The sequence below is a fragment of the Dreissena polymorpha genome, chromosome 1, assembly GCF_020536995.1.
Source record: "Dreissena polymorpha isolate Duluth1 chromosome 1, UMN_Dpol_1.0, whole genome shotgun sequence".
NCBI lineage: Eukaryota > Metazoa > Mollusca > Bivalvia > Myida > Dreissenidae > Dreissena > Dreissena polymorpha.
In genome coordinates, this window is record NC_068355.1 from 189977023 (window position 1) to 190004655 (window position 27633).

At 34.8% G+C, this 27633-nt stretch overlaps 1 protein-coding gene across 1 annotated transcript; it reads left to right on the forward strand.

Annotated features, from left to right (window-relative positions):
- Positions 1–27562, forward strand: LOC127865228 (uncharacterized). Its single transcript, XM_052405242.1, has 3 exons — positions 1–483; positions 12723–13690; positions 27132–27562. Exons 1-3 carry the CDS (start codon positions 146–148, stop codon positions 27482–27484), a joined length of 1659 nt encoding a protein of 552 aa, XP_052261202.1. The 5' UTR covers positions 1–145; the 3' UTR covers positions 27485–27562.
- The last annotated feature ends 71 nt before the right edge of the window (positions 27563–27633 follow it).

Here is a 27633-nt window from a genome sequence, read left to right on the forward strand (position 1 = left end):
TTGGGCGCTGTTCAGTTAGAAATTTCATATCACTTGTCTATGTTTAATAACATTGTGTGGGTGTGTGTAAAACATATGCTTGGACATAACTATTTCAAGTTATTTCAGATTGTAAAATCTTGTTTGTTGAAAGTGAATTAACAAAATGGCGACATCTGGAATTTCTAGAAATTCTGATGTGGTTATGTATTATTGTTGTACAATCTGCAAAACAGAGCGGTCTGTAGAAATAGATGCAGATTTTTACTGTGAAAAATGTCTTAAATACTTCTGCAGAACATGTATAAACTCCCACAGACAGCATGGTTGGTGGTTTTATAAAAAATCACCTTATGGAAAGGTTAAAATAAGGAAGTGGCCACTTTCTAAGAAGATGGAGACTTCTCTTTTAATATGCATCATACACAAGCGTGAAAAGTTAACAATGTTCTGCCCGGACCACAATCATCTGTGCTGCTCTAAATGTGTTGAGCTTAATCACAGGTAGCTAAAATTATTGCTTATTTTATATCAGTATAAATTACTGCATTGTATAATTCAATTACCATCATCCATTTTCATTTGTTTGGATTATTGTAATATTAGTTATATATAAGTATTTCCAAATCAGTGCATGTGAACAATTTGTTGTTCAGCTTTAATTTGTTAATTTGTGTTTGTTAATAAATAACTCTTCAATGGTTCAAGTATATGGATTACAAGATATTGGCCATATTTCAGCAAAAAACATAGTGTAAAAAGTCCTTCACTGAAATGACTAAATTATAAAACTCTTTCTTTGTTGTTTCAAGTCAAAATGATAAATGCAATAATCATGATGGACCTAAAGCTGTGACAATCAACAATTAATAAACAGTACATTTCTCATAAATAATGTAATGACTCCCATGCGGCAATGCAAGCTTTGTTTCAGAAAAACCTTAAATCAACATGCCTGTATACTATCTGATGCATGTATTCCTTTACCCAATTTACATGTATGAAGGATATGTCCTACGTGATGGCTGAATGTTTGAGCCTGCATTTTTTAACTCACTTGAGCTTAACCTGCTCATTGTGAGCTTTTCTCAGCCTGATTTCTTTATGTTGAGTGTTCATCGTCTGTCCAACAATTAGCTAATGAAAACTATAGAGGCGCCACATGTATTGCCTAATATTCATGGGACTTCAGGTAAGAACATAAATCGCCTCTATGATATTTCTGCCAAATTTGAAACTGGGCTATGTGAGATAAAAAAATGTAGGTCACATAGTCAAATTGAAAAAAAAACAGTTTTTCAACTCTATACAACAAAAGCATTGTTTGCATTCATTCTTAAATGTGCCCAACTGTCGTACCTGTTTTTAAAACAGGTCCGATTGAAAATGCTTTGTTGTCGGTTCAAATGTCCAGTATATAATTAAAGAGCAAAAGTTTCTTTATTTCATAGAATTAAAACATGAAACTAAAAGCGGGCTTGAATGAAATATGAGCTGTACAAATTACCTCATATTTATGTTAACAGTCATGAAATGTTACTGCACATGCACACCGAACACTTTCTCCTATGCAAGTAAATGTGTCAATAGGTTTTACTGTAAATCCAAAACAAGTTCTGCAACTGTTACACTTAATAGGGCTTTTTCATTGTTTTTTATATCTTTGTGGTTGGTTTGTTGATATTTGTAGTTTATTTCTGAGTTTTCGTATAATTTCCAGACCGGGAAATGTATGTCATTGAAATATTGTAAATACCTCGAATTGCTTTTAAAACTTAGTCTGTAAAATTCTGTAATTGATAGCAACATTTATTAAATTGTTTGAGGTACTTCGTTGAGTACTTTCAAGTATAAAGGCGATGTTTTTGTGTAGAAATAATTTATTTACATTCTTCAGTCATTGTGACACCTAACTAACAGCATCTGAAAACATTGGTGTTCACAGAAATGTGCATGCCAGTATACAATAACTGAATTTCCAATTGAAAACTTGCATTGTCTTTTTACTTCATTTTGGTTTAAATATTTTTCTTAAGAATACTGTGATTGTGTTGTGATTTGTTAGTGTTAATTGTTCAGTGCTGTGTTTATTTTTCATTTCATTTTTATGCCCCCGGAGGAGGGCATATAGTAATCGCACTGTCCGTCTGTCTGTCCGACACTTTGCGTTTAGTTTCGAAAAATGCTCATATGTCGCTTCAGATGTAACCTTCATATTTGGTATGCATATGTAAATGAACAAGGCCTTTTCATACGCCTCAACATTTTGACCCCTGTGACCTTGACTTTGAACTTAGGGTCCGCGTTTAGGTTTCGAAATCTGCGTTTATGTTTTGAAAAATGCTCATAACTTCTATCAAATCGTTAATAGGGGGCATATGTCATCCTATGGTGACAGCTCTTGTTCCAATAATCATTATGTCAATAAATTTGAGTTGATGACGTGTTGTATAGGTCTTATGAATCCCAGTCCTGTCGTACATTTTCAGAATATTTGTATGCCCCCCTTGGAAGAAGAGGGGGATTATTGTTTTGCACATGTCGGTCCGTCCGTCGGTCTTTCTGTTGGTCCGTCCACCAGATGGTTTCGGGATGGTAACTCAAGAATGCTTAGGCCTAGGATCTAGAAACTTAATACCGTAAATTCGCGAATATAATACGCCCTCGTGTTTAATACGCACCCCCAACTTTGGTCCAAATTTTTTGGTAAAAATTCAAAATCCGAGTAAAATACGCACTAAAAAATTCAGTGTCCGAAATCGGCCATGACACTGTCATTTCCGAAAAAAATGTATTCACACTTGTTAAAATAAAATTTCAGATTGAAGATTCCTGTTTAAAGTGATCGCTGTCATTTGTTCTCCCACATGTTAAATGTCTTTATATATTTTCTCCATTAAGTTTATTTGAACGTATTATTTTAAACAATAACGACATTTAGAGCAATACCGGTAATTATTGACCATATCGGCAAGCTATTGCATTCCCAGTACACATTACGTTCGACAGTGTTTACACCCACTCTAATTTTCGCGCGCTTTTAGACAAAGACTTGACAAGAAAATACATGAGAAATAGATTTGCTAGCGTAAGCGTCGGGTAAGCAACAAAATGGGGAAAATATATTTTTGTGTTGTGAAAATAGCAAACCAATTTGGCGTTATCACACATCTGTTTCACAGTGCTACCCCGGTATATTGATCGCGATGTGTTATCGGGCCGTTGTCATGACAGTTGCATAATAAATATCTGTCTATTGTTAAGTTCTTGTGTTTATAAAGACCCTTGACGGTAAGTGTCAATAAGTGTCAATTAGCAATCGTTTACTCAGGCCCCTAGATCGGGACCCTTTTTGTCAACACCTCGAATACACGGGTCCCGCTGACAAGCGATGGCCCTTCTCAGCACCTTTACCGATAACACATGGGCCACCTGCTGACACCCGGGTCAAGCAGTCAGCAAAAGAAAGAATCAGAGACGCTGTTTTTTTATAACATTTAATTCCATGTGACAATATTCAGAAAGATGATAATAATAATTATAAAATAATAAGTATTATTATTATTATTATATATATAATATCGATGGTTGGTCTATTTAGCATGTACGGTACTATACGGTGTAGCCGTGACAATTACCGTAAGCACAGTTGCCCCCCTTTGATGTAATTGTGTAATTCAAAATGGCTTACGCGCAGCGAATTACAACGATTAAGTTGAACATTTTCACAGGAAAATTTTTGTTCTGATCTAAATTCGTATATTATACGCACCCCCTACTTGAAGAAAAATTTGGCAGGTAAAAAAGTGCGTATTATATTCGCGAATTTACGGTAGGTACATTGATCATGACTGGCAGATGACCCCTATTGATTTTCAGGTCACTAGGTCAAAGGTCAAGGTCACAGTGACTCAAAATAGTAAAATGGTTTCCAGATGATAACTCAAAAATAAATGCTTAGGCCTAGGATCATGAAACTTCATAGGTACATTGATTATGACTGGCAGATGACCCCTATTGATTTTCAGGTCACTAGGTCAAAGGTCAAGGTCACAGTGACTCAAAATAGTAAAATGGTTTCCAGATGATAACTCAAAAATGCTTAGGCCTAGGATCATGAAAATTCATAGGTACATTGATTATGACTGGCAGATGACCTCTATTGATTTTCAGGTCACTAGGTAAAAGGTCAAGGTCACAGTGACTCGAAATAGTAAAATGGTTTCTGGATGATAACTCAAGATTGCTTACGCCTAGGATCATGAAACTTCATTGGTACATTGATCATGACTGGCAGATGACCCCTTTTGATTTTTCAGGTCACTAGGTCAAATGTCAAGGTCACAGTGACACAAAACGTATTCACACAATGGCTGCCACTACAACTGACAGCCCATATGGGGGCATGCATCTTTTACAAACAGCCCAGTTGTTTTCTAATTACATAGCTGGAAAAAGGGACATGCTTCTGACATGCTGATGGTGATTACCTTGCAAACACTCTACACATCACATGAAAAAAGATCACCTGACCACAACATTCTCATGGTGAACTTTTGTGATCAAATTTTGTCCATCTTTTGTCGCCCCTTGTTCATCATCAACATTTGCCTTTTGAACACCCAAGGATGGCATTTTTTGGCAAATCATCATAAAACTCGTTCAGAACATTTTGTCATAATGATATCTCGGCCACGTGTTAAGTCTGGTCATGTGAGGTAAAAACTAGGTTACATGAAAGAACATCTTGTGAACACTCTAGAGAACACATATTGCCCATTTTGTTATGAAACTCTTTGTCAGAACATGTGTCAAATTATAAACCATATATATTTAAAACTGGGTCATGTATGTTTCAAACAAATGGTTTGTAAAACACAATTTAATAAAAGTCTGTTCACACTCAAGAGGCCACATTAATTGTCAAGTGAAACTTAGTAACAACATTAATCCTATTAAAATCTTAGACATATTTCATGTGTCCTGAAAGCTCAAGAAGAGTAATACTGTAACAGACATTCAGTCCGACAACCAAATTTGCCAGATCAATACAAGATATACATGATATCACTTAAACATGTTCGTGGTCTATCACAGCAAACATACTTTTGTATTGAAGTCAATGTCAGAGGACATAACATTATGCATATATTTTATACAAATTAATACAAACTTACAATATGCATATTACTGGTAAAAACAAATCATTTGTTTGTACGAATCACATTACTCACATGTATTGTCAAATTTTCATGAAACTTGGTAAAAACATTTGTTCCAATGATATCAGTGGAGTTCGAAACTGGTCCTGTTGGATGTAAAACTAGACCATTACGTGAAATTGAAGAATAGGTTTTTTAACATATTTCAACTTGTAGTTAACATTTATTTCACATTGTTTTCATGACACTTAGTAATATTTGTCCCAATCATATCTCAGACTAGATCAAAACTGGGTAGGGTGAAAAACTAACTCACAAGATCAAACTGAATAAAACTCTAATGAAAGTCCACACTGATTGTATAATCCTCGTGAGAGTATTTGTTCCAATGATCTCAGCGGATTTGAAAACTGTAGAAGTCATAGCATTTGTCCAAGTTCAAAACTAGGTCACTAGGTAATGTTAAAAGAAAAGACTATGAACACTGTAGAAGTAATATATGTTTCCTCAATATTATTGACACTTGCTTAACATTGATTTAAGTGATTTCTCCGCAAAATAAGATATTATTTATATCTTATTTTGGTGCGGGCAGTTTTGCTTATGTTGCTATAGTAAAATCAGTTTTACACTTAAGAAGTCACATATGTGACCCACTTTTAATGAAACTTGCTCAACACATTGAAAGAGTGTGATATCATGATATGTGTTCTGAATATAAAAATGATTGTGTTTTGTTTAAAAAAAATTGACCACCAGAGGAAGTTTTTATCACCAGACCAGGAAGTGCTATTGTAATCACCCTTTGTCAGGCGTCCGGTGTAGTTGGTGTGCGGCATGCAGTGTTAGGTGTCCGTTTTGCACAGTTTTGTTACCACTCTAGATGCAACATGTGTAATGTATTATCCGGTGTAGTTGGTGTGCGGCATGCAGTGTTAGGTTCCGTTTTGCACCGTCTTTGTTACCACTCTTGATGCAACATGTGTAATGAATTATCAATGAAACTTGGTCCGGTGTAGTTGGTGTGCGGCATGCAGTGTTAGGTGTCCGATTTGCACCGTCTTTGTTACCACTCTAGATGCAACATGTATAATGTATTATCGATGAAACTTGGTCAGAATGTTTATCTAGACAATATTAAGGCCAAGTATGAATCTGGTTCATGTGCATACAAAACTCCATCATTGAATACGCCTGAAATCAGTGCCAGAACTTCACGTTGCATGCAGCACAACCATGTATATGAATCCATTACAAATCAAATGGTTGGCTAAGAGTGAAGACTTATTAAATAAAGTAATTCGGATGTTTTTCACATTGCCATTAACCACATAAAACTTGTCTTTTATGCACTAGGTGAAATTCTTATGACAAATGGTTTTAAAAAGTTATATGGAAAAAAGCACCACTTACCGGTGTGTTTACATCCATTAACATCAATTTGTGAACCCCATAAGATCCTGTAATCCTGCATCCTGAATATGTGTCAAGGCTGAGTTCAAATGTTTGTGTCATGTGCGTGTAGAAAGTAGATTAGCAGATGAACAATAACAAATAATTTGTGCCACTACAGATACCAGATTTCATGACTCAATCTGGACAAAACACAGAATGTGTATGTTCACAATATCTAGGCCAAGTCTGAAAGTGGATCACATGCGTCTAGAATCAATGTCACCGGTTAAAATCTTTCACTAAATTCTTACCACTCTAGTGGCAACATTTATGACTCATCCTTAATGAAACTTGATCATAGTGTTTTTGTTGACAATACAATTTTAATGTTTGAATTTGGGTCAAGTGGAGGCAAATAATAGACCCAACAATTGAAGTATTCCACAATGCATGTTCAGGAACTCAGATGAGCCCTTAAGGGCAATGATGACCCTCTTTGTTCATATGTAATATGTTTGACATTAATTTCAATATAACATGAGGCTTACATTTGTCATACACAAAAGAAAGGCAAGTGTGGGCTATTATGATAGGAACTTACCAAGCATTTTTGCAAAGCTCACATTTTATGGAGTCGTTTGCAGTCATCATATGTTGAAGTACAAAGCCACGGAAACAGTGCTTTTTATTCGCACGACGTTTTGTCCTTCACTTTCTGGCTGTCATGTTTCTTTTTAGCTCACCTGAGCACAACATGCTCATAATGAGCTTTTGGGATCCCTTTTTGTCCGTTGTGCGTTGTGTGTCGTCAACATTTTGCCTTGTGAACACTCTAGAGGCCTTTATTGTTCAATCTTCATGAAACTTGGTCAGAACACTTGTCCCATTGATACCTTGACTGAGTTCGAAACTGGTACAAAAACTAGGTCACTAGGTCAAAAAAAAGAAAAACTTTGTAAACACTGTAGAAGTCACATTTGATGCCAAATCTTCATGTAACTTTGTCAAAATGTTTGTCTAAATCATATGTTAGTTTTGTTCAAAAATGGTTTCAGTCCGTTGAAAAACATGGCCGCCAGTGGGCGGGGCAGTATTCTTTATATGGCTTTAGAGAAACCTTGTGAACACTCTAGAAGTCACAATTTTGCCCAATCATCATGAAACTTGGTTGAAACATTGGTTTCATTGATATCTCGGACTAGTTTGAAAATGGTCCAGATCGATGAAAAAACATGGCCACCAGGGGGCGGGGCATTTTCTCTAAATGTATGTAGTGAAAACATGTGAACATTCTAAAAGTCACATTTTTTTGTCCAATCTTCAGGAAATTAGGCCAAAACATGTGTTTTCTGGATATGACGGTTGAGTTTGAAATGCTTATGTTTACTTGAAAAACATGGTCACAATGGTGCAGGGCATTTTTCCTTATATTGCTATATATGGCTATAGTAAAATCTTGTTAACACTCTAGAGACCACATTTATTGTCTGATCTTCATGAAACATGCATGGTCAGAAGATTCATCCCAAAAATATCTTGGACGATTTCAAAAATGATGCCGGTTGGTTGAAAAACATGGCTGCCCCAGTCTCAGTCAAACATTGCCGGACCGACGGTCATGTCCTGTAAAATTTTGTAAGGTCCGGCCTGTCAGTCAAATATACAGGGCCGATTACCTGGTAAAATAAAGAGAACCAATTATTTGGTTTGTAGATCTATAGGTTTAATTGTTAACGGCTCTGAAAGTTTTCTGAGGTGCAAAAATAGCGATAGCGTCTTTATACAAGTGCTTTTCCATACTAACGCTTTTTTTGCTGACAGAATTTTCCGAGGGCATTTAATTGGTCCATTTTAAGCTCACCTGTCACAAAGTGACATGGTGACCTTATATGACCGTGTGATGTCCGGCGTGCGTTGTGTGTGCTTGTGTGCCTGCGTCTGTCAACAATTTGTTTGTGTAGCCACACAGTAGAGGTGACAGTTTTCATCCAATCTTTATGCAATTTGGTCAGAATGTTTATCTTGATGAAATCTGGGTTGGGATTGTATTTGGGTCATCTTGGGTCAAAAACTAGGTCACTTGGTTAAAAACTAGGTCACAATAGGTCAAATAATAGAAAAACCTTGAGTAGACAATAGCGGTCGCAGTTTTCATCCAATCTTTATGAAATTTGGTCAGAATGTTTATCTTGATGAAATCTGGGTCGGGAATGTATTTGGGTCATCTGGGGTTAAAAACTAGGTCACTAGGTCAAATAATTGAAAAATCATCAACAATGTGTTTGTGTAGACAGTAGAGGTCACAGTTTTCATCCAATGTTTATGAAATTTAGTCAGAATGTTTATCTTGATAAAATCTGGGTTGGGACTATATTTGGGACATCTGGGGTCAAAAACTAGGTCACTAGGTCAAAAACTAGGTCAAATAATAGAAAAACCTTGTGTAGACAATAGAGGTGGCATATTTCATCCAATCTTCATGAAATTTGGTCAGAATGTTTATCTTGATGAAATCTGGCTTGGGAATGTATTTGGGTCATCTGGGGTCAAAAACTAGGTCATATAATAGAAAAACCTTGTGTAGACAATAGAGGTCGCAGTTTTCATCCAATCTTTATAAAATTTAGTCAGAATGTTTATCTTGATGAAATCTGGGTTGGCATTTAATTTCCGTCATCTGAGGTCAAAAACTAGGTCACTAGGTCAAATCATAGAAAAACCATTAACAATTTGTTTGTGTAGACAGTAGAGGTCACAGTTTTCATCCAATGTTTATGAAATTTGGTCAGAATGTTTATCTTGATGAAATCTGGGTTGGGATTGTATTTGGGTCATCTGGGGTCTAAAACTAAAGTCATGAAACTTCATAGGTACATTGATCATGACTGGCTGATGACACCTTTTCATTTTCAGGTCACTAGGTCAAAGGTCAAGGTCACAGTTACTCGAAATAATAAAATGGTTACTTTTTCTTGTTTATCAGATAAAGCCCACAGTTTTCATCCGATTCTTTTCAAACTTGTTCAGTGTCTTTATATAAATGAGGACTCGAATCCTATTGATTTTTGGGTAACTGGGTCAAAGGTTAAGGTAACAGTGACTCGAAATAAGTAAAATGGTTTCTAGATGTTATCTCGAGAATGCTTAGGCCTAGAATCATGAAACTTCATAAGTGCCTTGATCATGACTGGCTGATGACCCCTATTGATTGTTTGGTCAATAGGTCAAAGGTCAAGGTCACAGTGACTCGAAATAGTAAAATGGTTACTTTTTCTTGTTTGTCTGATAAAGTCCGCAGTTTTCATCTGATTCTTTTCAAACTGGGGTCTAAAACTAAAGTCATGAAACTTCATTATAAGGTACATTGATCATGACTGGCTGATGACACCTTTTCATTTTCAGGTCACTAGGTCAAAGGTCAAGGTCACAGTGACTCGAAATAATAAAATGGTTACTTTTTCTTGTTTATCAGATAAAGCCCACAGTTTTCATCCGATTCTTTTCAAACTTGTTCAGTGTCTTTGTATTAATGAGGACTCGAACCCTATTGATTTTCAGGTCTCTGGGTCAAAGGTTAAGGTCACAGTGACTCGAAATAAGTAAAATGGTTTCTAGATGTTAACTTAAGAATGCTTAGGCCTAGGGTCATGAAACTTCATAAGTGCCTTGATCATGACTGGCTGATGACCCCTTTTGATTTTCTGGTCAATAGGTCAAAGGTCAAAGTCACAGTGACTCGAAATAGTAAAATGGTTACTTTTTCTTGTTTGTCCGATAAAGTCCACAGTTTTCATCTGATTCTTTTCAAACTTGTTCAGTGTCTTCATATCAATGATGACTTGAACCCTATTGATTTTCAGGTCACTGGGTCAAAGGTCAAGGTCACAGTGACTCGAAATTGTAAAATGGTTTCCGGATGATATCTCAAGAATGATAAGGCCTAGGATCATGAAACTTCATAGTTACATTGATCATGACTGGCAGATGACCCCTAGTAATTTTCAGGTCAAAGGCCAAGGTCACAGTGACTCAAAACAGTAAAATGGTTTCCGGATGATAACTCAAGAATAATAAGGCCTAGGATCATGAAACTTAATAGGTACATTGATCATGACTGGCATATGACCCCTGTTGATTTGCAGGTCACTACATCAAAGGTCAAGGTCATGGTGACAAAAAAAGTATTCACACAATGCTGCAACTACAACTGACAGCCCCTATGGGGCATGTTTTACAAATAGCCCTTGTTTAAACAGAGCAATATCGAAGCAATAAGTCAAGAATGACTTCCCCTTCAATATGAGAAAATTTTGAAATCCCGCTTGTTTACGTAATTAATTCCACAGTTTTCATCCAATTATTTCCAAATTTGCACAGTATCTTTATATCAATGAGGACTTGAACCCTATTGAATACGAGCAGTATCGGAGAAATAAGTACACAATAATCTCCCCTTGAATTTGAGAAAATTCTCCTTGTTTGCACGATTAAGTACAAAGTTTCCATCTTATTCTTTCCAAACTTGCACAGTGTTTTAGCAGTAGAGCAATTCAGGCCCTCATGGGCCTCTTGTTTATTTAAGTCCATATCCAGCGACATAAAATTATACAAATATTTTATACAAATAAATACAAACTGACAATAATTATGCATGTTATTGGTAAAAAACAAATCATTCATTTGTACGAAGCACATTACTCACATGTATAGTCCATCTTCATGAAACTTGGTAATAACATTAAATTTTGTTCAAATGATATCAGTGGAGATCAAAACTGGTCATGTTGGATGTAAAACTAGATCACTAGGTAAAATTGAAGAAAAGGTTTGTTGACATACTTGAAGATAACATTTATTGCATATTTTTTTCATGACATTTGGTAAGAACATTTGTCCCAATCATATCTCAGACTAGATCATAAATGATAATTGGGTGCTGTAGGGTGAAAAACTAACTTAAAGTCACTATGTAAAACTTTATTGTAATAATTATAATATGACATGATGCCTATATTCTTTATACTCAGAAGAAAGTCAAGTGTGGGCTATTATGCAACCAATTATGATGGGAGCTTAACATTTTGAAACTATTATATTCAAAGAAATGGTTTCATAAATGATGACATGTTTAAATGCAAGATCAATTTGCCATGTTGGTGCAAAAATTGCTATGTGCCTTCTCATTTCAATGTCATATGATACCTTTTTGCACCAAGGGGGTAAATTATACTTTTGAAAAGTATCATGAATCAGGATCATGAAACTTCATAGGTACATTGATCATGACTCGCAGATGACCCCTATTGATTTTGAGGTCACTAGGTCAAAGGTCAAGGCCACGGTGACCCGAAATAGTAAAATGGTTTTCGGATGATAACTCAAGAACGCATACGCCTAGGATCATGAAACTTCATAGGTAGATTGATCATGACTTGCAGATGACCCCTATTGATTTTGAGGTCACAAGGTCAAAGGTCAAGGTCACGGTGACCCGAAATAGTAAAATGATTTTTGGGTGATAACTCAAGAACGCTTTTGCCTAGGATCATGACACTTCATAGGTACATTGATCGTGACCCGCAGATGACCCCTATTGATTTTCAGGTCACTAGGTCAAAGGTCAAGGTCACAGTGACAAAAATCGTATTCACACAATGGCTGCCACTACAACGGACAGCCCATATGGGGGGCATGCATGTTTTACAAACAGCCCTTGTTTCAATTTGAAACACTGAAAACACTGAATATGTCTTAATAAAAACACATTTTGTCTTGTGGCACTTCAATGAGTATAATAATGATGAGTTAAATATACATAACTTTATGTTATACACATGTATTCTAGTAATGGCATTACTTAAGAGTGGTAATATCATTATAATGAATAAATGCACAATTTGTTGTTCAATGTGGTTTGCATTATTTCCCAAACACACAGTAGATAGATACATATTTATTTATATATTTTTATTTTAATAATAATCAATATAGTATTGCCTCTAGAAAAGTAACATGTGAATTGATGTAACATATGCATTGTTATTGTATGTGCCTAAATATATTTTTTTGTTAAAATGCCCCTTTTAATTTGTATTCTAATTAATATCCTTTCGGGGTACACAGTTGGTTATTGGTCAGTTGATTACTATTCAATCACTTACTGTCTCCCATGTGGTTGTATTTCAGACTTTGTGTACAAGTAACTCCATTACCTCAGGCTGCCGGAGGGAAGTCAACCAACTTCAAGAATCTGTCTGTCAGCACGGAAAATACTCTTTCACAACTGAAACAATGTCAGACGTATCAGGAGGACAGAATCAAGTCTCTTAAGGTTTCATACAAAGAACATGAAAGGCTTATTGTGGATGGTTTGCGTGTGAATATAGTATCATATTTACGCGAATGTGAAACCAGCACAGTTAATACAACACATAAACATATGCAATACCCAATCAGTGAAATGCGTGAGGAAATCAAATATTTATTAGCAGATTTTGAGAAAAGCACTATTAAGGACAAGAAAGAAGAGCTAAACCTTAAACAAGCTCCTCTCAAGGTTGTGAGAAACAGCTGCATTAGACTTCACTATGAATTGTTCCATCTCCATGTAGCCATACCGAAAGTACTGGGTAAAGAACTCTCTTTTATTGCCAGTAAAAAATGTCTGGAAAATATACAACAATCTGATATATTTATAAAAGAGAACTTTTCAAACAAGGTTTTCACTGTGAATGGGAAGTCTGTGCACAATATAAAAATGCCAAGTGAATCACACACATCCTCGAGCGAAGCAGTATGTGCTCTCCCAAATGGACAGGTACTGGTTGCAGACGACAATAATTACAAAGTCAAGCTTCTGAACCAGCAGTACCGTGTGGTGAGCCACTTGGATTTCAGGGATGGGCCATTGGACATGTGTCTTATCACACCCACTGAGGTTGCAGTGGCTATGTCGAATAAAGAGGTCCAGTTTATCACAGTAAGCCAGAGCCAGCTTGCCAAAGGCAGGAAGCTTAAGTTACAACATTCTTGTGAAGGTATTGCCCACAACCAGGGTGACCTATATATCTGCTCTGGTTCTGCTCTGTACAAGTTCACATTGAGTGGCGAACTGGTCTGCAGACTTTATGAAGATTCATCAGCTGATTTCACAGGTAAGAATCATGGTGGATTCATTCTAATAACATGTGTGATATGTACAGAGATTTTCTAGCCATTTTAAGAAAAAGAGTCTCGTCAAATTGATATTTTTAAAATCGATAAAATGGCTCATTGGGGAATTTCGTTATCGACTAAATGGACCGATTTTTTCTTAACAACAAATATTCGGTCTTTTCGAAACTAAGGGCAAACAAGAGTTGTCTCGCATTCAGGTAGGTCTCGGGTAACAAGTAAACGAACCAAACGAAAACAAGTTATCATATGCTTCTCACATCTCTGAAATCGTAATATTTACTGTTCATTTCAATTTACGTATACAGTTATTTCTTTATTGATTGATATACTTATACAGTTATTTCTTTATTGATTGATATACTTATATACAAGTTTGTGTACAATAGTATTTTAATGCTGTATTGCCATATAACTTTGCAACCAAAAGCTCTTCATCAGTAAAAGTTAAGCACCACTGATAATTAAGCTTTCTGCTTTTAAAACTGTGCCTGTTGCATTATTCAATTGATTCCAAACATTTATTACGTTCCTGTCAAGTATTTCATTGATTCATTCACCTCAGTAATGTGGGTTTATTTTAAATATTGATTGATATTCTTCTGTCACTGTCACACTTGACTATCAGTTTCTGAAAGAAAAAATGTTTTAACAGCAATTTCATACCAGTTAACTTAGTACATTATTTTCTTGATTTTACCATAAATACTTTATGATGTTTTTTAACTGATTTTTTGGTTTAAATATCTTCTTGATAATACTGTGTGAGAGTGTTGTGATTGGTCATAGTTCAGTGTTGTGTTGTTTATTTTGAATGTCCACTGACAAAATTAATTGACCGGGTTCTTTTTCGAATACAGCACTCCTTCTAGCACTCTCTTATGCTACGGTTCATTACATTCACCTCTGTCGTGGGCTCACGGACTACTTTTTACCGCGCGTGACTTTAGTCACATGATCATAGTGGCATATTCAAAATGGCCCCGCCCATCGGCTTTGCTTTATCTGATAGTATTTGAAGTTTATAACTGGGCGCGTGCTATTCAATTTTATTCCATGCACATATTTAACTAAATGAACATATTGCAATATTAACAATGAGTCAAAGCTGTATATCTGTATTAGAAAATAATATAAAATTATACAGAAGCATCAATAAGTAGTTGCTGCTTTGACAAGATTTTGAGTGAATGAGAAATATTGAATATAAATATTGACCAAAGTAAACAGTCTGTTAATGTTTTACCAATGCAATGCCAGTTTGGTACACATAGACCCTGAAGATGTTTACTCAAACTAATTCTATGGTAAAATACACATCTTAAAATAAATTGCAGGCCAACATCAGTACAGTTGTTTTGTTATTGTTGTTTTAACAATATACATTTCATTGTCCCATGCTTATCCTGAAAGGGGACAACTGGAAGCATCTATCATACACTTACAAGTTCATTCAGGAATATGTTTACAAATACAAAATTATATAAGAGAAATATGACAATCTGTCAAAGAAGAATAGTATCAAAACTTCACAGAATCAAATTATGCTGCTATAACATAAATTCAATTCTTTACATGATCTTTTAACTAAATAATAAATTGCAATACTTGTAATACTCATGCCTTTTCCCCAGCTCTTTAAGCACCTTAGTGCCTGAATCTTTAATTTATTACTTTATCTCACCAATTTGTGTTGCTGTAATTCTTCAATATCATGAAAGACATTAAAGATTCATCAGGTTTTTAAAGGCTGATTAGTTTACTTATATTTGTTCAATTATTGCACTTTCTTAAGTACAGTACCATTTGGTTAAGTGCCTAACATTAAATAAATTCAAAGGAGTAACCCAGTACACTGTAAATCACATATTTTCTCCTGTGCAAATTTCTCGAGAAAGACCTGCATTGCTGATACAGTAGTCCATGTCCTTGTTTTGTTCAATGTCAATATCATTATTCAGGATATTCAGAAGGTTCAGCAATGCATCAAAGTACACACATTTAAACAAACATGATTACATATAAAAGGATTTTTTAGGTATTCTTCTCAAGTGTAGAGGATGAGTTTAATAATAGAAAGCAATACAAGAAAAAGGGACGGTGGGTTGTAAATTTGAATGTCCTTAATTAATACTTTTTATGCCCCTGGATCGAAGGATGGGGGGTATATTGTTGTTGGCCTGTCTGTCTTTCTGTCTTTCTGTCTATCATTCTGTCCCAAAACTTTAACCTTACAGTAAAGTTTTGCAATAACTTTTGAAAGATTGAACATAGCAACTTGATATTTGGCATGTATGTGTATCTCATGGAGCTGCACATTTTGAGTGGTGAAAGGTCAAGGTCATCCTTCAAGGTCAAAGGTAAAAAATTTCAAACTTTATGATAGTTAAGTTTTGTAATAACTTTTGAAATATTGAACATAGCAACTTCATATTTGGCATGCATGTGTATCTCATGGAGCTGCACATTTTGAGTGATGAAACGTTAAGGTCATCCTTCAAGCTCAAAGGTCAAAAATTAAAAACTTTTTCACTATTGAAGATAGCAACTTGATATATGGCATGCATGTGTATCTCATGGAGCTGCACATTTTGAGTGATGAAAGGTCAAGGTCATCCTTCAAGGTCAAATGTCAAATTTATGGTGTCTGTCCATCTGAAAACTTTTCCATTGGTCATAACTTTTTAAATATTGAAGATAGCAACTTGATATTTGGCATGCATGTGTATCTCATGGAGCTGAACATTTTGAGTGGTGAAAGGTGAAGGTGAAGGTCATCCTTCAAGGTCAAATGTCAAATATATGGCGTCTGTCCATCCGAAAACTTTTAACATCGGTCATAACTTTTTTAATATTGAAGATAGCATTGATATTTTGCATGCATGTGTATCTCATAAAGCTGCACATTTTGAGAAGTGGAAGTTCAAGGTCAAGGTCATCCTTCATGGTAAAAAAAACAAAAAAAATTCAAAGGGGCATTCTCATGAAGCTGCACATTTTGAGTGGTGGAGGTTCAAGGTCAAGGTCATCCTTCAAGGTCAAGGTCATCCTTCAAGGTCAAACAAAAATTCAAAGCTGCGTTATCATGAAGCTGCACATTTTGAGTGGTGGAAGTTCAAGGCCAAGGTCATCCTTCAAGGTCAAGGTCATCCTTCAAGGTCAAATGTCAATTTGTTTTATTCAAAGCAGCGTTGTCATGAAGCTGCACATTTTGAGTGGTGGAAGTTAAAGGTCAAGGTCATCCTTCAAGGTCAAAGGTAAAAATTATTATTTTTTAATTCAAAGCAGTGCACTAGGGGACATTGTGTTTCTGATGAACACATCTATTGTTTCTTTCATACACTTGCATACTTTTCCATAAATAATAAATGATTAATATAAAAAGGAAAACACAACTTGACTTTTAATGTTTAATCCCTCATTTTCAGCTTTATTTATTTTTCAACATACAGTACCATACCAATAGCATATTTTTGAGTCTCTTTTCAATCTAAACAACAATAAATATACATGCACATGCAAGCACTTCAAGATAAAATTATTCTAGCATTAAAATTTGATCTAACCATTTTATCTATATGAATGCTATTCATAATCATGAATTCTATTATTATGAATGGGTACATAATATTGCACTGATAAATGTAAACATTGATTGGAGTGACGTTTATTCATTAAACAATAAGTACAATTAACTTATTAAGATAATAAATGTTTATGGTATTTTTGTTTAAAAAATATATCATTTATATTGTGAATAATTTGTATATGGGGCCTATTGTACCACAAGCTGTTTCAGAATATGCTTGGAATTATAAAACTTTAAACAAATTTCATGATACATGTACATTACATTAAGAATGGTTCTAAATGTAATCTTAGTCATGTATCAAAATTAAAGATAGCACATATATCCTAGTAAACCTGGTTAAAGGAAAGTGTAAGAAAATTTGACCTCTTTCAATTAATGGGTTGACTGGAAAGTATTCTCTCTTGAAAAGCAAGGGCAGGAATTAAGAATTCTGCATTGTAAGCATTTCATTTATCATAATTTATTATATCTGTAAGTGGCAATAAGACCTAGAACTGCAGTTTATACATTTATAGTTTTAAGCATTGTGACAAAGAAACAATCATCTACTATTCTACATGTACATGTAGGTTACCGGTAGTCAATTTACTCAGAACTTGATTTAAACGTCCAATAGTATGATCGCACAATGGTGGCAGTTCCAAATTAGCAGGTTACCGGTAACCATAAATAGTGATCAAGAAATTAACTACATGTTTATTAATTGTACACATGTAAACAGCATAATCCTAGACACTGGCCCTGATAGCCAGGGGTAAAAGATTCGAGTTCCGCATTGGCTGTACTTTTGTCCCATCCTGCAACATTTGTTGTCCAATGTGGGACCATGGCACAATCCATTCTCAACAAAACCTGTTCATGGTTTGAATGGATCCGGTTTACAATGATCCCCGTGACTTGAATTCTCGAAAAAATTCCAGCTTGGCAGAAGAGAATGTTTGTGCACGAACTAAGTGATTGTCACTTAACAGAAGATGTTTTTTGGCATATCATTAGCTCAATCAGAAAAGCAAGGGGTCCCTGGTTAAAATTCCGGACTGGCTGCACAATTTTCTCATCCTGTGTTATCAAAACATAAAATACCATAGTATATTTAAAATGCCCAGTATGTATTATGCTTGAGCATTAATTATGTGTATAATTTTTACCACAGGAGTTTGAAATTCTATACATATATATATATATACTCTTGTGGCCAAATAATAAAAATAGACCCCTATATAGTAAGTCTATATACTATATTAGTATATAGGGGTCTAGTTTTTTATTATTTAGCCATTAGATTATTAGCTTCATGGAGAGAATTTCAAACTCCTGTGATTTTTACTGAAAAGCATTAAAAGCAAAATATTGAACAAGCACAGAAGTAACATTTCTAAAGTAATTAATGGTGCTTGGTAAGCATTAAAGGGGCCTTTTCACAGATTTTGGCATGTTTTGAAGTTTGTCATTTAAAGCTTTATATTGATATATTGATAAATGTAAACATATTGGATCTAAAAAGCTCCAGTAAAAAATATAGAATAAAATTTTAAAAAAGGGAAAAAAAAGTAGCCCGCAGCAGGGCTCGAACCAGTGACCCCGGAGTCCTGGAGTAAAAACCAATTAGACCGCTCGGCCATCCTGCCAAGTATACAGGGTAGACATTATTATCTATCTATCCAAATTGCAAACTTATGATATGTTCCCATAAGTAGCTATTTCATTTGATTACATATTTAACATAAACATACACGAAACTTTCAATGTGTTTGTAGATTAACACTTGCTTTTCATCACCATTTTAGCCTTTGTTTACATTTTAGTGGAGTGATGCTATCTGCGTAAATGAGCATGAAAATTGTTCTCATAATTGTTATTAAATATCTCGATAATTTAACAATAAATGCAGTTTTTAAAGGTAACTACTTAAAATATTATGCTTGGTGTCCTAGATATTTCCATGAAAGAGCGTAAAATTACTTCGATGTGTTTCGCCAAGATTTCTGGAATTTATTCAGCCCGCTGCAGAGATGTTGTATGTTGAGGCACGAACAACAACTCTGCTAGGAGAATGTCTTTCTAGATCAAATTTGTTGTGCCTCCCAAAAAGAGTTAATTTTTTAAGTAAGTGCCTTATTCGTCTGCTTGCTTTAAGATTCTGATTTCATTTCCAGTCGGTTAATATTAATGCTTTTTACTGATAATGATTAAATCAAGTGAAATTAAATTGCTTGGATTATTTTTAATGAATATTTTCGATGAGTGTCTCCTTAATTTTTGTTCTTCATATATATAGTAAAACCATCAATAGAGATACAATAAAAATTAGGAATAGTTGTGGTAAAAGTGGAAAATTCTAAAAATGAGCAATATCTCTGTATCCCATAATTTTTAGAAATGTCTGCAAAATTATGTAATTAGATATATGCTCGTTTATAATGAAAAGTTTCCAACAGTTTTTTTTACAGATACCTGAAGTGTTTCATTTTGACATCAAAGAAAAATACTTATAAATTCATATGGACACAGTAACAATAAAAACTATTTTCATATTATTCTTCAAGTCTTTGTTGGTTCATTATATAAACACATGGCCAATTGTTTAGTTTTAATCAATTGGGAATTAAATATGGACTGTTGTGATAAATATATCAATCTATACTTATATGGCCTGTGATATATGTGATTTGAAAGTATATGTTACTGTCACATGTGACTGTTCATAGCACTCAAAGAACAACAATACAATGAAAAGATACAACTCATTCAAAATTAACAAATGTTTTATTTATCAATACAATACTTGCAATGAAGAGGGTTTTTTTTCATTATGTTGCATCACAATACAAATAATTTGTTTATTATGTCATTGAAACTCATCAACAGGTCAACTTTTTTACGCCTTCTCAATCTTAACAGTTTTCAGTTTTTTAGAACAGAACTCGTAGGCACCAAATTCAATCGATGTCAAAAACAAAGAATTAAAAATAACGAAAGTTGGCAAGCCAGTATAAAACATGATTGTATCGTCTTAGGCATTAACATATTTGATGGCTTTTTCTGATTTTTAGCTCCATTGGCCAAAGGCCAGCGGAGCTTATATCATGGTCCTGTGTCTGTCGTGCGTCCATCCGTGTGCTTACTTTTCCTTCAAACACCTTATTCTCCTAAACTACTGGTCCAATTCTGATAAAATTTCTCAGGAATGTTCCTGGGGTAAACCTCTTTCAAATTTGTTCAAATTATGCCCCTGGGGTAAAATTTGACCCTGCCCAGGGGGTCACAAAATAAAAAAAAATCATATAAGGCCTATTTTGTAAAAACTTTCAAACTTTTCTCGTCCATAACTATTGGGCATAGGGCTATCAAATTCAGTATGTAGAGACATCTTATAGTCCTCTATCAAATTTGTTCAAATTATGCCCCTGGGGACAAATTTGACCCTTCCCCAGGGGTCACAACATTGAACATATGCTTATATAGGGTCTATTTTGTGAAAACTTAAAAAATCTTCTCGTCCATAGCCATTGGGCCTGTAGGGCTACCAAATTCGGTATGTAGTGGCATCTTATAGTACTCTACCAAGTTTGTTCAAATTATGCCTCTGGGGTCAAGTTTGACCCTGCTCCCTGGGTCACACAATTGAACATATGCTTATATAAGGCCTTTTGTGGGATTTTTTTTTTTTTTTTTAATCTTCTTGTCCATTACCGTATGGCATAGGGCTACCAAATTTGGTATGTAGTGACATAAAATAGTTCTCTTCTTAGTTTGTTCAATATGCCCCTGGGGTAAAATTTAAAACTGCCCCGGGGGTCACAAAATTGAATATATGCTTATCAAGGGCTTGTCAATAACCATTGGGCCTAGGGCTACCAAATTTGGTATGTAGTGACATCTTATAGTCCTCTACCAAGTTTGTTTATATTATGCCCCTGGGGTCAAATTTGACCCTGCCCTGGGGGTAACAAAATTGAACATACGCTTATATGGAGTCTATTTTGTGAAAACTTTAAAAATCTTCTTGTCCATAAACATTGGGCCTAGGGCTATCAAATTAGGTATGTAGTGACATCTTATAGTTGTCTACCAAGTTTGTTCAAATTTTGTTCCTTGGGTCAAATTTGACCCTGCCCCGGGGTCACAAAGTTGAACATATGCTTATATAAGGTCTATTTTGTGAAAACTTAAAAAATCTTCTTGTCCATAACCATCTGGTCTGGGGCTGTCAAATTTGGTATGTAGTGACATCTAACAGTCCTCTACCAAATCTGTTCAAATTTTATCCCTGAGGTCGAATTTGATCTTGCCCCGGGGGTCACAAAATTGAACATATGCTTATATAATGCCTATTTTGTGAAAACTTAAAAAGAAATTGTCCATAATCATTAGGCCTTAAGGGCTACACAATTTGGTATGTAGTGACATTGTATAGTCCTCTATTTAGTTTGTTGAAACTATGCCCCAGGGGTCAAATTTGACCCTGCCCTGGGGGCCACAAAATTGATTATATGCTTATATAGTGCCTATTTTGTGACCGCTTTAAAAATCTTCTTGTCCTTTAACCATAAGGCTGTGACACTTCTACCCTTATGTGAATATATTAGTGTTCAAAGGTTCGTTTAAGTCGCATTGTGTAATCTTTTGTTTTGAAATGAATTTTCCAGGTTCGTTTAACTACTCGTTAGTTTGCGAAAGAAAGCAACAAGTCTTTTTATAGCATATATAGTCTTTTTATTCTTGTTTAAATGTTTGTATCTGTTATTTTGTAAATGTATATTATTCTAATTTGTTTTGTAAATGTATGTAATTCTTATTAAGAAATTGAACAAGATCAAAACAAGAAAGAAACAAGATTATCCAACACAAATATAATCCGTCCAGAAAGTAAATGTCCGTCTCTCCTGCACTTACCATAAAGCCGTAAAATTATAATGTTTACTGTGCGAGTTGCTATCAATAATGGCTCGATTTGTTTTAAAAATACCCCTCTTTTATACTAATGCTTATACATGTATGAATGCTTATATGAACGGTCATGTTCCAGAAAACGTGATCTCAGCAAGTAAACAAAACTTTCCATCACCCTGTCAAATTGGAGTATTTTTTCCTAACCCCAGTAAACAAGCAGTTCGTGACCGTTTTAACATCGGTCTGACCGCCAAATAACCAAGGCTTAAGAGCATCCCTACATGTATGATAGTTCCAATTGATTTCAGTCAGCTTACTAGGACAAAAGTGTCACAAGGCATAGGGCTACCAAATTCGGTATGTAGTGACATCTAATAGTTCTCTACCAAGGTTGTTCAAATTATGCCCCTTGGGTCAAATTTGACCCTGCGCGCGGGGTCACAAAACTGAACATACACTAATGGGGCCTATTTTGTGAAAACTTTAAAAATCTTCTTGTCTATAACCATTGGGCCTAGGGCTACCAAATTTGGTATGTATAGACATCTAATAAACTTCTACCAGTCAGTTGTTCAAATAATGCCTCTGGGTCAACTTCGACCGTGCACCTGGGAATCACAAAATTGAATAAACGCTTAAAAAGCGCCTAATTTGTGAAATCTTTAAAAAAATCTTCTTGTCAAAAACCATTCTGACTATTGCTACTTATAGTCCTCTTATACCAAGTTTGTTCAAATTATGCCCTTTGGGTCAAATTTGACCCGCGGGTCACAAAATTGAACATTATATACGCTCATATCTTGCTTATTTTGTGAAAACTTTTAATATATTCTTGTCCTAAACTCTAGGACCTAGGGCTACCACATTTTGCATGTCGTGAGATATAGTAGTCCTCTACAAAGTGTGCTCAAATTATGCCCCTGAGGTTAAATTTGACCCAGCCCAGGGGGTCACAAAAGTGTACATGTGCTTAAATAGGGCCTATATTTAAGTATTTGCACATGCCAAGAATATTTGTTTCAGCAGTGGAGTGATACACGGCTACATGTATGATGGCCCTCTTGTTTGTTATTTGTGGAGATTTCATGCATGTCAGGAGATGCCTGGCCACAGACACTTTCAAAGCTGCCATCACCGACACTGGTGTCATCAGCATGTGACCTGGCATAAATGAAATACATAAATCTTATATATATATATTTATTTATTTATATATTGTATCGTTTAATCTTGTTGTGGCATTGTAGATATGGTGCCTGCCTAGCCATTGGGAGGCCACAGGTATGATCCCTACTTGGGGAGGGTTCTCATGATCTTTACAAAAACACTATGTACTGGTTCTTCCCAGAAAACAGACTTGAGAGTATCTCAACAAGCCTAAGGCTTTGGATGCAGTCTAGCTAAAATGAATAAGTTTATTATTATACATACATCAATCTTAATGTTTATTTGAATGGTTTTCAATAAAGTTAATATTAATTTCCTAGTCCTACCACTTAAAGTATGTTATGTTTTGTTCTCACTTAAACAATTCACGTCCATATTAAAAAAATGGTTGTTAATCTTAAGAATCTTTGAACTAGAGGCATTTTACTGTTGAGTTAAAATTATATCTACATAAATATATACATAAATGCACAACCCTATAAAGAATAAATAGCCATTTTTGGAGACGACATATATTGATATCATTACCCATGAAATCATTCAATCTGATCCCTGGAATTACTCTAACTCTGTGGACCTCAAGAGTCATTATGACTGATAAGCACTTTCAAACACCTATAAAAAAAAGTAATAGCAACATATAAATGCATGTTTCTTTTAAATAAATACAACAACAAACAAATATACTGATTAAATGCAAATAACAATACAATTTATATTCAAAGGAGGTACTTCATACTCAAATTCAAATAACCAAGTGCCTAAGTGATAAGCTAGAAATAGGTTTGATGTTTTGAAATGTTATTGAATAATATTGCTACATATGTGTATGAATATGCATGATTTGAGTGTCATATAACATACATTTTTTAACTGCTGTTGTTTTTTGCACTATTTTCTAATGAAAAGTTTTAGTAAAAATGCGTGGTCTATAATTAATTAATTTTGATTGCATATATTATTATGCCCCCCTTTGAAGAAGAGGGGGGTATATTGTTTTGCACATGTTGGTCGGTCTGTCCGTCAGATGGTTTCTGGATGATAACTCAAGAACGCTTAGGCCTAGGATCATGAAACTTTATAGGTACATTGATCATGACTGGCAGATGACCCCTATTGATTTTCAGGTCACTAGGTCAAAGTTCAAGGTCACAGTGACTCGAAACAGTAAAATAGTGTAAGGATGATAACTCAAGAATGCTTAGGCCTAGGATCATGAAACTTCACAGGTACAGTAATAATGACTGGCATATAATATCTATTGATTTTCAGCTCACTAGGTCAAAGGTCAAGGTCACAGTGACTTGAAATAGTAAAATGGTTTCCGGACGATAACTCAAGAACACTTACGCCTAGGATCATTACACTTCATAGGTACATTGATAATGACTGGCAGATGACCCCTATTAATTTTCAGGTCACTAGATCAAAGGTCAAGGTCACAGTGACTCAGTTAAATGGTTTCCTGATGATAACTCAAGAATAATTAACCTAGGATCATGAAACTTCATAGGTATATTGATCATGACTGGCAGATGACCCCTATTAATTTTCAGGTCACTAGGTCAAAGGTCAAGGTCACAGTGACAAAAAACGTATTCACACAAGGGCTGCCACTACAAATGACAGCCCATATGGGGGGCATGCATTTTTTCCAAGCAGCCCTTGTTTATATTATATTCACATACTGTGAAAAACATGAGATGCATAAATAATTTAAAACGGGTTGAAAGGCTAAAACGGCAATTCATCACCTTTATCAGAGATTTACATGTCTTTACTTTCTAGATTGAAATGATCTTTTGCCCGTGGTATTTTGTTGGTACCTTGTTCCTGTTCATAGCGTTTGGACCATTTCTATCCACCAATGATTAGAGCATTCCCTGGTGTATCTGCAACATCAATATATGTAAAAGGGTTTAATTAAATACCGAAAAAATTAAATAAAATTTATTAACAGCCAGCACACCTTAAATTTGCCATAGTGATAAATGAAAAATGCTAGTTTGTGTGTAACATGGCCGCAAATTTAATATGTTACAGTGGGGCAGGTTGTTGGTGTTGTATCTACTGTAAGTAAACCAAGCAATATAGATTGAAAAAATAGTTCAATGTTGTATTAATAAGAACACGTTTTTCATTATAAATGGAATTTAATTTTATTATAATACAATTTTGGGCATTCATGGAATAGAAGAAATGATTGTTGGTATTTACATTGGTCTGTTCTGGTAACATAAATATGCAATGACAGTCTGCTCAAATTAATAATTCAAGTTTGAGATTAGCAAAGCATGGTGTAAAATGTCAACACATTAGGCCATATTAAATTAATTTTTTTTAACAATTAATACTAAATAAATTATGTTAATAATAATACTGCTTGCCATCTACATGGTGTAATACTCCTACAAATACGATATTTATGTACATCAACAAATAAGATATCAATACACTAATGATACCTACCCGTTTGGCGTCGCATCTTGCCTGCTTATAGCTCTAATCCATGCGGTTTTCGTGGCATGATTTATAGGCATTTTGTGCAGCGTTACATGCTTGCCATATATGCCAAATTGTACCACATCAGGCCTTTACCTTGCCAGTTTGGAAAAAAATCATATAATTTATAGTTATATACTTTGTAAGGTTATTTTAAAATAAAGTTCATATATAATAAGCATTAGACACTTCTTTCTTAAAAAAAAAAAAAGACATCAATGGAAATTGGGATTTTTTTTTGTTGAATATTGGTTTGGAATTGGGTACCTTTTAGGGCAATTTTTACATAGCAGAAACCCTCTGATATTATATAAAGTAATTGTTCAATAATGTATATGTGCCATTTTATTGCTACAGTAGACAAAATAATACATGTTTTCAGAATTATTGATTTATAAACATGAGTAATGAAGTACATGTATTTTGACTGTCACTACATGACATGTCTATAAATAGAAACTGAGTTCCTTGGAAAGAGACACTTTCTGACCTTGTTTGCATTTGTGTGGTTGTGAGATTACTGTACAGTGCTATATATTTTATAAATAAACAAATAACAAATTATATAAAATAGATACTGTTTAAATAGCTATATTTGGATTTTAAGAAGTTTTCAAACGTATGTATGCAATTAATTGAGAAATTTCAAAACATTGTATAAATAAGTACTCTTAAAAATTTAAGTGGTTGGATTGTAAAAAGTGTTCAAAGGTAGGTAATAATTTTAATAATTAATTTTAGCATTATGCGGTTGTTATTGGTTTTGTGAGAAAATAGATGAAAACGCATCAATATTTCTTGTTTGAAGTATTATTTTTCTTGATATAGAAAATTAAACACTTTAAAAATACAAATTAAGTTGTATATATTGCACATGTATGAAGTATTAGTACATTGTTATCACATGGGTACCTGTGTAAGAAATCAATTATTGCTGTGTATAGTAACATTCATAATGAACACATGTTGATTGAACTGTGCGATTGTTTTCTATTGTGTAATTGTTTCCATCTGTGTAATTTTGCAACTCTTCATTTCTAACTCACCACAGTCACATTTCAACATGGTAAACTTCTACACAATAACTCTGATACTGAAGTTTATTGTCGCACTTAACTATTTTTTTATTGGAATGTATGCATATATTTTAGATGTGTAAAGGCCTATTTATAACAACATATGCGTAATACAATATCACTGCAGTATGTTTAATAAGATTATTTAACATTTACAGTAATTCAATATCTTGATGTTACTCTGTTTTGCAGTATACAAGTGTGCTGTGAGTCCCACAGGAGACAGGCTGTACATCACCTGCTACTGGCCGCACAACAAGCTTCTCACCCTGGCCAGGGATGGCACACTCCTGGCTACATACTCAGACGAAGCACTAGTGTACCCACGTGGTCTACATGTGACCCCTGCAGGCCAGGTGCTGGTCTGTGGATACCTGTCCCACACTGTACTACAGGTGGGCTGGGAGGGAGAGAGTAAGCTGGCTAATCTTGCTACTCAGGATGATGGAGTGAGGAGCCCAGTGTCAGTCTGCTACTGCAGCACAACATCATCCATCATTGTGGGACAGATGGGGGACAACATCCTGGTGTTCAGAGTGGAATAGTGTGTACATGTATGTATTAGTTGTTGTAATTAGTGATTAGTATTTCAATGACAATGTGTTGTTTAGCATACGAACATAGTAGTGTGTGATGTTACAATACAACATTAAGTGTGTAGTTAAAGATACAAATAATTTATGTGCACATATTG